Source organism: Bombina bombina, chromosome 9 (assembly GCF_027579735.1).
Source record: "Bombina bombina isolate aBomBom1 chromosome 9, aBomBom1.pri, whole genome shotgun sequence".
Classification (NCBI taxonomy): domain Eukaryota; kingdom Metazoa; phylum Chordata; class Amphibia; order Anura; family Bombinatoridae; genus Bombina; species Bombina bombina.
In genome coordinates, this window is record NC_069507.1 from 208,591,584 (window position 1) to 208,603,368 (window position 11,785).

The 11,785-nt window shown below is 30.4% G+C and overlaps 1 protein-coding gene across 1 annotated transcript; it reads left to right on the forward strand.

Annotated features, from left to right (window-relative positions):
• The first annotated feature begins 392 nt into the window (after positions 1-392).
• On the forward strand, positions 393-1,907 carry LOC128640499 (putative nuclease HARBI1). Its single transcript, XM_053692977.1, has 2 exons — positions 393-1,002; positions 1,534-1,907. The coding sequence occupies exons 1-2, from the start codon at positions 393-395 to the stop codon at positions 1,905-1,907; spliced, it is 984 nt and encodes a 327-aa protein (XP_053548952.1).
• The last annotated feature ends 9,878 nt before the right edge of the window (positions 1,908-11,785 follow it).

Below are 11,785 nucleotides of genomic sequence, written 5' to 3' on the forward strand. Positions count from 1 at the left end.
GCATTTTTACAGTGCCAGTTTGTTTTACATATTCCTTTAGTTTATGGGGGAAATTTATCAAGCATTCAACACTGTATTCTCAATATTATCCGCATCTAAATTCACTTCCGAATTATTAATCTAATTTATGAAACAGTAATTGGTGCTTAGAAACGATATATTTCTAAATCCGTCAATATGTCCGCAGCTCTAACGCCGAGATACGTTCGAACATCTATACGATTATTTTTCTACAGTATTCGATGTAATCTACGCTATTATTCAATTTATCATCCTGTCAACAATTCTATCCGGGCATCGTATTTCCTCACGTATGCGCTTTTCTATACGCATATTCTGTGGTCGCGAAATATATCTTCAAGCAGCATTTATAACGCATATATTAATCAGTTATGGAAATTGTTATTGCAATGTTTCATACTATTTATATGCGTCGAATGGAACGAAGAATAGATGGTCAAGCTGTTCAACAGATAGATAGGCTTCAAAGAAGGCGCAGAAGGATTCCAAGGTTTTTTCGTCCCAGATCAGGACTTGATGCACTTTCTGACATTGACATCATCAGGCGTTTTAGATTGAGTAGAGAATCAATTGAAAGGCTATACAATCAAATATCTGGTCAACTTGAACCCATTACTTTTCGGACACATGCTCTGCCCGGAATGTTGAAGCTGTTGGCTGTTTTACATTTTCTAGCAACTGGTTCCTTTCAATCAGTTACTAGTGTAGTTGTTGGCATGAGCCAGCCTTCTTTTTCACGCCACCTAACTACAGTGATTGATGCTCTTTTGTCAGTTTTTAAACGGTATGTTTTTTTACCAAATACTGCTGAAGAATGGCATTCTGTAAAGCTTAATTTTTTTAGACTTGCTGGAATCCCAAATGTGTTGGGTGCAATTGATTGTACTCATGTCAGAGTAAGGCCACCACATCTAAAAGAAGAAATGTATCGCAACCGCAAGTTTTATCATTCTTTGAACATCCAGATGGTTTGTGATGCTGGTTTGAAAATCATGAGTGTCCGTTCAGGATTTCCAGGATCATGTCATGATTCATATATTCTCAAACAGTCTGCCCTGTATAATAAATTTGAGGAAGGACAAATGCCTGAAGGATGGCTACTAGGTATGATTATGAAAATTAAAAACGAAACCTTCTAATGTGCGTTAATATTAACTCACAATATTGTAATTTTTTGTGCAGTGTATAATATCAATAGATTTTAAAATACAGTATATACCCTGTTTTTATTTATTTATTCTGTTTGCTGCAGCACCAAGGTCAATGGATTTTTAGTTCCATACCTTTTTTAAAATACCTATCTATCTATCTATCTATCTCTCTCTCTCTCTCTCTATATATATATATATATATATTTATATATATATATATATATATATATATATATAGCGATATAATTAAATTTTTATTAATACCAATATATATGTACAATTTAAAACATAAAAATGGTTGCAAGTAAAAAGTGTATCTGAACACATTTAAATTTGTATAACTCTTTTTATTTTTCAAAAGGAGATGCAGGATATTCCTGTAGGAACTGGCTACTTACTCCTGTAAATATTCCACGCACAAGATCTGAAATGCGGTACAATGATGCACACAAAACAACTCGATGTGTGATTGAGAGGACCTTTGGAATGCTCAAAAGCCGTTTTCGTTGTCTAGATGAATCCGGAGGCACTCTTCAATACGTTCCTGAGAAAGTGGCTGTTATGGTGTTGGTCTGTTGCATGTTGCATAACATCGCTTTGCGACAATCAAACAGAGAGGAACTGGAAATAATAACACCAGATGAAGATGGTGTTGAATCTGTTCCTCAAGATGTAGTTGAAGGGGGTACACATGCACGTAACCAGTTGATACAAACTCATTTCGTAGGTGAATAAAATAAAAATTATGTATGATTTATGTATTGATTCTATAATTTTTAGCAATAATTATTTATAAACAATATCTTCTTATATTCACAGGTTAACTAGAAAATTTTTCTAAGTTCAAGCATGAAAATCTATAATTCAAAAATGAAAAACGTTCTCCACAAAATTATTCACAATTTAGATGATGAGAGTGATGTGTAATTCAAAAATAAATATGTTCTGATTGATACAGTTGAAAAAAAAATTATTTGCATATGTTGTCTTTTCTTCTATTTGTTATTTGTTTAAAAAAATTAAAATAAAATCAAATTTTTTTTTAATTTTTTTTTTTTACTAACGACTTACAATATAGTTGTTGAAAATAAGTTGTATCCTTGAACAGTGTGCAATTAAGAAAACAGGTTCTGTGATTCTAAACTTTTTATTATTGTTGAAAACAAGCACTAGCTTTGTATATATTTGCAAGCCAGATACAGCTTTTGGAATCTATAAATTAAGAACAAACCTTGCCTAGACGTATGGCAATGCAATTGGAATAAAATGTAAGCTAGTCAAGTATAAAATGCATAAAACATATCAACCCCCTAGCTATAGTGTTGATGCTACACACTGCAAGAAAACAAACCTTGACAGGAGAGATGTTTTAAAAATTGAAACAGTCGAATTACATTTTATTGCATTCAATAGTAACCTTTTCATAACTATATGAACATCATAATATATTAAAATTTTATCAAAACAAGAAGGCAACATATAAAAACATTTTATTAAAATTTTCTAATAACTAGATAACCATCAATATATAATATAACAATGCAATTTAAATAACTAATAAACTTATTTAAACATATATGAAACTTTCGCTAATAATAAGATGCAAGAATAACAATTGAAACAGAATTTAATATACATGTATTGAATAACATTCTAATCTAATGAGGATGCAAATTATGTGAACCGAATAAGTTTTAACAAACTATCTGTCTCTTAACACATTTATCATAAAATAATATAAACTCAAACATTGATTTATAAATAAAAAAAGTTTTCCTGAATTTACTCAAATGATTGACATATTACGTCATTTCCTTCAAGATTAGAAACTCGTTAGCAAGATGTCGCAACGTTCTCCGTTCACTGCTGGAGAGCTAATTATTTTAGTTTATGGGATGGAGAAATATTTTCCAAAAAGAATAGGAGGTGTTAGATCTGTCAAACAAGATCAACGCGATTATCTTGTTTATGAGATAATACGCAGGATGTATCGGGTATCGGGAATAAAAAGAACAAGAAGACAGTGCCTTCAACGCTATTCGGATCTACGTAGACGTGAAAAGGAGTACCATACTAGGATTAGAAGTCTCATTAGAGTTTGTAAGTGTTGACTACATACACTATTTCTAATAGATATTGTATTTTGATTCAATTTCTACGTTTAAAACGGTTTAGTTAAATAATGTTATGCGTTTGTTCTGACGCATTTTGATAATTTTAAAGATAGATATAAATAAAGTGATAGAACTTCATAGATATAGACAGATATACTATATATAAATAATAATCAATATATAGAACTATAATGAGAGATAAAAAGATAGATCTAAAAATATAAAGAAAAAGAATATAGAAAAATATAGATCTAAAGATAAAGGGATAAATAGTGATAGACTTAATGGTTGTTAATTTAATCAAAGAGAAATAGAAAGAGCTATAGAGATTTGAATTACAAATTGATAGCGATAAACAGAAATAGATATAGAAAACTATACATCTAGAGATAAAAACACAATGAAAAATTAAGTCCCAGAAAAAAAAGATACAAAGTTATAGATAGAGAATATAGTTTTTAAAGAGTAAACTAAATTAATAAAGAAATACAAAGAAATAGGACAGATTAAGAGAGTTCAATTAATAGAAAAAAGAGAAAGAGAGACACATATAGAAAGTAATAAAATTACTTTGTTCAAAATAATATTTATAATAACAGTGACAGAAATAGAAAGCAATATTGGAAGAGAGAGATAGAGAGAAATATAGTGCGAGGGGGAGAGAGAGAGAAATAAATAGATAAAAATATTTACAATTAGAAATATAAATAATAAGAAATAGGAGAGAAAGTGAGAGATAGAGCTAGCAAAAGAGAGAGATAGAGAGAGAGAAAGAGAGAGGGAGAGAGAGAAATACAAAGATAGATAGAGATAGATATAGATAGATATAGACTTGTAAATGTTGAGATATGAAAAGAAAAATAGAGAGAGATACAAAGATAGATATAAATAAACAAAATGATATCAAATAAATGATAAATCTAGAAATATGAAATAGAAAGAATGATAAGAGATAGAGAAAGATAAAAGAGTTCAAGAGATTTATCTTTATATATAAATAGTAAAGTTTAGATAGATATAAATAATATAATTGAAAAATAGATTCAACTCCAAAAAATAATAATTATTATAAATATATATATATATATATATATATATATATATATATATATATATATATTTATATATATATATATATATATTTATATATATATATAGAGAGAGAGAGAGAGAGCTCTATCTCATTCTATCTTTTCTTATTAATCTTTGTTCAAAATATTTATTTATTCTGATTTTATTCATTAATGAAAATGTGATTACAGATACCAAAAGAAGAAAGGAAAAGAATAAGAGTGCTCCACGATACCTGAGACCAATAATGGCTTTTACCCCAAACAGTAATGCACAATCTCCTCCACTTCCTATAACTTTAATGGAAAATAATGATCTGAACACAGAAATTCAAGATCCATTAACTACTGATATGGACAATCAATATGAATGTGAAGTAACTTTGACAGCTGAAAATGATCAGGAAAATGTCATTGATGGAATTGGATCTAGTGAATGTGAGTGTCAATCTAATTATACATTTTTTCACTGTATAAAAATAGAGTAAAGATAAGTAATTTTCTTTAGTTGATAAAGATGTTATAAAATCGAAATACATCAAAATGTGTATATCTCTAAATTCTAATTCCATTCATTTTCTTCAATATAAATTAATAATTTTGTTTTGTTCTTATTTATCTTCCTTATATTACAGCCGTGCCTGAAAAAAAGCAAGATACAACAACCAAAAATAGTTTTGTAAAAAAACTAAAAAAATTTAAGAAAAAATTATTGAAGATGAACAAGGAGATTGATAAAATGATTTCAATACTAGAAAAATGTTGATTGAAAAAATAATAATTTTACTTTATTATAATTTGTGAATGTTCTATTAATATTCTATGTCAAGACTATTATATATGTCATTTTTATTTTTTAAATATGACTTATTGATGTTCAGTAATTTTGAATATTTTGATAAAAATTAGTGATTAAAACTAATTATTAAAGAAAAAATAAATATTTTGTTTCAACCGTTCTAATCTTTTTTTTTAATAGCGTTCACATATATTTTTTGGCTTAGTAGTTCAAATGTTATAAGTTCTACAACTTGTATTCAAACAACGATTATAATGCATAGTGATCAATATATTAATTTATAATTTTGTTTTATTATTTCAAGACCAACATATATATTATTGATCACATTAGCATATATCTTGAAAATTATATATATATATATATATGTATGTATATATTGTTCTCTCTATATATATATATCTATATACACACACACTGAATAATATTTATATTTATATTAATGAACTAAAAATATCTAAATAAATATATATATATATGTATAGTTACCTAACTATATATATATATATATATATATATTGATCAAAGATCTCTTTTTATATCTATCTATCTATCTATCTATCTATCTATCTATATATATATATATATATATAAAAATTATATATATATATATTCATCAATATATATATATATATATATTTTATATATAAAATAACTCATTGTAATAAGTAATAATTGTAATTGTTATATATATATATATATATATATATATATATATATATTTTTTTTTTTTTTTTATCCATGACTCTATCAATCAATACTATTAAAATATTAATAGTTTTGGTTGATTATGTACAAACAAATACAACATATACAAACCTTGCAATCTATGTTTATGTATATAACTCACTCTCTCTCTGTCTCACTATATATATATATATATATATATATATATATATATATATATACAATTATAATTTATATATAGACATTGAGAGAGAGATAATTTTGATATATTTATATATATAGACATACATATTTGGATTGTAAATTATATATAATTATATTGAATCTAAATATATATAAATATATATATAGAGAGTGATATAAATATATTTATCTAAAGAAACATATGTATGTATGTATCAATATATATATATATATATATTATAATTTTTTTTTAAATTATTAGATTTCTATATTTAAATAAATAACTTGTTTATAACAATTTAAATGAGAACAGAATAAACTATATTCAAACATTATTATTATAAAATTTAAATAGCAATGTAAAATTATGGCTATTCTTGAAATTGTGGGTTTGGTGATGATGATGCGGAGAATAAGTTTGTTATTGATTCTACGCATTTACTTAAATTTTCAAAACCAGCTCTAAATATCTCATTTCTTTCCCTTTCAATTTCTATTTTTTGCTCCTCTATTCTTATCCTATCCTTTAAAAAATTTCCAAACATCTCAATTACTTTGTTTTGTTCATCCCTAAAATTGCGTGCTATTCCCACCATCTCCTGTAATGCGTCTGTCTCAGGGGCAGCTTCAATTGGATTATTAGCTATATTAGCAGCATTTTCAATTTCAGGTATTGGTGTAGACATTGTAGACTCTGGTTGTTGATGGGACCTTGATTGGGCAGATGTATTTGTCCCTGACAAGGACTCTTCAATTATAGTCATTTGTGAATCTTCTTCTAAAGGGTCTACAGTCCTTAGTATTATTTCCCCACTACTAATATCATCTTGTGTGTTTTCTTCTTCGTTACCTACAAATAAATATAGAAAATAAATATATAGATAAAACATCGAATATATGTATGTAATTTATGTTTTACATATAAATTTGACAATAAAAACATTCTAAAATATTTAAAATTAAAAATATATATATATATATATTCATTTTTATTAAAAGATAGCCAATACAGATCTTACTCAATATTATTTGGAAAAAAAAAATAATTTTGATTTTCAAATCAATTTCTAAAAATGTAAGATTTGTATATGATTATCATTTTTTCAAAAAGAAAATTAGTACATCAATAACGATTGTGAATGTTCTCTGCCATTTCAGGAAAATCAATTACTGAAAATAAGATATTTGATATGCAGATTGATTTACCATGGAACATATCTTTTTTCACATTACAAAACATGATACTACATTAAAGTTAAATAAGGACAAAAATATCTTTAAATTTTGCCAACAATAGAATAAATGTACATAAAGCTATATAATTACCTTCTTCTATACCTCCGGATATAATTTGATTGAAGATATTCATGACTTCTGAAAATAAAAAATAACATTTATTTTTTAGGGTTCTTTTAATTTGTTAACAAGAAAAAAAATACAACAATACAATTTAAAAAAAAAAATACCTCTCGAATTTCTGGCATTGTCAACGGGTGTACTGCAGGGAATATCAGGCAATGTATCCGCTGATCCTAAACTATGTGTTGTTATCGAAGATGACGAAAGGGTTCTTTGACAAACATTTTCTGTAGGCCTCATTTGGCTTGTAGAAGCTAATTCCTCAATTGACTCTGTAGCTTGTAGAGAAGATTGGCTAGAAGGTTGTGCTATAATAGTTAAAAAGAATACATATATGTGTTAGAGGGACATTTTACTCAAAAATAATATTTCATGTTTCAGATTGAGAATATAATTTCTGAAAACTTATTTTTTGTTAAATTTTTTATTAATTCTCTTGTGATTCTTATTTTAAAGATAAACCTAGGAGGTTCATAGACTAATTTATAAGGCCTTATTTTCTGTTTTTTAACAATATAGGTTGTTAGCTCATGAGTGTCAAAAGTTATAGACAATTATCTTGGTATATTGATTCGAAAAGGAAAATTGTAATTTTAGAAACAGGACCATTTTTGTTGAAAAAGTAAAATTGTATTTGCTGATTGGACAGAAACAATTAACAATTGCTGTCCATGGTCTGAAAAAAAAATGGTCTGTCGGCTTAGCTTAGAGACCTTCATTTTAAAATCAAGATAGCAAGAGAATGAAGAAAAATGTATAATGTTTGTAAATTATACTTGTTTACAATTACATAGTATATGAATCAGAAAATAATTTTTTAGGGTTGAGTGTCTATTTATTTTCATCATAATATTTATGGCCTTTTTGGAACTTAAAAAAGCCTGCAACGTATGAAAGATGTATACTTGTGAATCCATACTCCATGATTTGAAGTGCACATGAATATAAGTAAATGTAATTTATCCTAATCTTACTTTAAAATAAGTAAGAAATTATAAACTAACAAGGTCAATAATTCAGTATCACATATCACTGTTGTGCGTCTATAGATACGCTGTTTGAACATGTAATTTGTATACAAACCTGGAAAATCATCGGAATCACAAGGCACATCAAGACCATCTACTATTTCGTTCCCCAATCGAGACAATACACGTCGTTCATAGTTGAGAAGATCGGAATCCATTGCTGGGCCACCGCCGGTAGCCCTAGCTGCTTTTTTTTCTTTGGCATATTTTGACTTTGTGATTCTTTTAATGTCAGAGAAACGCTTTTTGCAACTATCAACATTTTTGGGAAAACGTGATACTGCTGAAACAGCGCGACTAATCTCTTCCCACAAAAACTTTTTTCTGCTATGTGTGGTAACACGCTGCTTATGGCCGAGAAGAACATCATAATGCTCTAGTACACTCTCTACTAGAACTTCATTTTGTTCTAAAGTAAATTGGACATTACGTCCACTTTTGGTTCTTCCAGCTTCAATCGCTGCCATCTTGTCGAAATAAATATTAATCTGACTAATAAAGTAATAGGCGTAGGCTAACATTCGCGCCGTAATGACGTCTTAGATTCATTTTAATATCACATGTAAGTAACGTCCACTAAGTTGTTCGCTTTATCATATTGAATGCTTCATAAATTAGAACAATTAGGGAGTGATATTTATCATAGATACGATGATATTCGCTTCAAATATGACGCAAATAATTACGGATTGAAATTTGATAAATAAGTACTAGTCAAGTTAATACGGAGTGTGCGAATAATGGCGTTATAATTGCCGATCGTAATTGCGTGATAATTCACATAGTAATAAATTTCGCCCTATATCTCATAAGCTGGACAACCAACTGGACACCAATGGCACTGGGTGTACTAATTCATCAAAAAGGGGATGTGACCTAATAAAAAAAATCAGATTAAATTCTTACGCTAGATTTAGAGTTTTGTCAGTAACGACCCGCGTAGCTAACGCTGGCTTTTTTCTCCCGCACCTTTTAAATACCGCTGGTATTTAGAGTTCACAGAAGGGCTGCGTTAGGCTCCAAAAAGGGAGCGTAGAGTATATTTACCGCCACTGCAACTCTCAATACCAGCGGTGCTTACGGACGCGGCCAGCTTCAAAAACGTGCTCGTGCACGATTCCCCCATAGAAAACAATGGGGCAGTTTGAGCTGAAAAAAAACCTAACACCTGCAAAAAAGCAGCGTTCAGCTCCTAACGCAGCCCCATTGTTTCCTATGGGGAAACACTTTCTAAGTCTGCACCTAACAATCTAACATGTACCCCGAGTCTAAACACCCATAACCTTACACTTATTAACCCCTAATCTGCCGCCCCCGCTATCGCTGACCCCTGCATATTTTTTAACCCCTAATCTGCCGCTCCGTACACCGCTGCAACCTACATTATAGCTATGTACCCCTAATCTGCTGCCCCTAACACCGCCGACCCCTATATTATATTTATTAACCCCTAATCTGCCCCCACAACGTCGCCGTCAGATACCTACAATAATTAACCTCTAATCTGCCGACTGGACCTCACCGCTACTATAATAAATGTATTAACCCCTAATCCGCCTCACTAACCCTATAATAAATAGTATTAACCCCTAATCTGCCCTCCCTAACATCGCTGACACCTAACTTCAAGTATTAACCCCTAATCTGCCGACCGGACCTCACCGCTACTCTAATAAATGTATTAACCCCTAAAGCTAAGTCTAACCCTAACACTAACACCCCCCTAAGTTAAATATAATTTAAATCTAACGAAATAAATTAACTCTTATTAAATAAATTATTCCTATTTAAAGCTAAATACTTACCTGTAAAATAAACCCTAATATAGCTACAATATAAATAATAATTTTATTGTAGCTATTTTAGGAATAATATTTATTTTACAGGCAACTTTGTAATTATTTTAACCAGGTACAATAGCTATTAAATAGTTAAGAACTATTTAATAGCTAAAATAGTTAAAATAATTACAAAATTACCTGTAAAATAAATCCTAACCTAAGTTACAATTAAACCTAACACTACACTATCAATAAATTAATTAAATAAAATACCTACAATTATCTACAATTAAATCTAACACTACACTATCAATAAATTAATTAAATAAAATACCTACAAATAAATACACTAACTAAAGTACAAAAAATAAAAAAGCTAAGTTACAAAAAATAAAAAAATTAATTACAAACATAATAAAAATATTACAATTTTAAGCTAATTACACCTACTCTAAGCCCCCTAATAAAATAACAAAGCCCCCCAAAATAAAAAAATGCTGTACCCTATTCTAAAATTAAAATAGAAAAGCTCTTTTACCTTACCAGCCCTTAAAAGGGCCTTTTGCGGGGCATGCCCCAAAGAATTCAGCTCTTTTGCCTGGAAAAAAAACATACAATACCCCCCAACATTACAACCCACCACCCACATACCCCTAATCTAACCCAAACCCCCCTTAAATAAACCTAACACTAAGCCCCTGAAGATCTTCCTACCTTATCTTCACCACACCGGGTATCTATCACCGATCCGTCCAGGCTCCGAAATCTTCATCCAAGCCCAAGCGGGGGCTGGAGATCCATCATCCGGCTGAAGTCTTCTATCAAGCGGCAAGAAGAAGTCCAGAAGAGGCTCCAAAGTCTTCATCCTATACGGGCAGAAGAGGAGATCCGGACCGGCAACCATCTTCATCCAAGCGGCATCTTCTATCTTCATCCGATGACGAGCGGCTCCATCTTGAAGACCTTCGGCACGGATCCATCCTCTTCTTCCGACGTCCTAAGTCCAAATGAAGGTTCCTTTAAATGACATCATCCAAGATGGCGTCCCTCGAATTCTATCAGCCAATCGGAATTAAGGTAGGAAAAATCTGATTGGCTGATGGAATCAGCCAATCAGATTCAAGTTCAATCCGATTGGCTGATCCAATCAGCCAATCAGATTGAGCTCGCATTCTATTGGCTGATCAGAACAGCCAATAGAATGCGAGCTCAATCTGATTGGCTGATTCAATCAGCCAATCAGATTTTCCCTACCTTAATTCCAATTGGCTGATAGAATCCTATCAGCCGATCGGAATTCGAGGGACGCCATCTTGGATGACGTCATTTAAAGGAACCTTCATTCGGACGTAGGATGTCGGAAGAAGAGGATGGATCCGCGCCGGAGATCTTCAAGATGGAGCCGCTCGTCATCGGATGAAGATAGAAGATGCCGCTTGGATGAAGATGGTTGCCGGTCTGTATCTCCTCTTCTGCCCGGATAGGATGAAGACTTTGGAGCCTCTTCTGGACTTCTTCTTGCCGCTTGATAGAAGACTTCAGCTGGATGATGGATCTCCAGCCCCCGCTTGGGCTTGGATGAAGATTTCGGA

Excerpts from the sequence above, each read along its gene's own strand:
- LOC128640499 (XM_053692977.1), top strand. The coding sequence starts at position 393 with ATGGAAATTGTTATTGCAATGTTTCATACTATTTATATGCGTCGAATG. Across the intron at positions 1,003-1,533 it reads CCAGATGGTTTGTGATGCTG|GAGATGCAGGATATTCCTGT; the intron begins GTTTGAAAATCA and ends ATTTTTCAAAAG.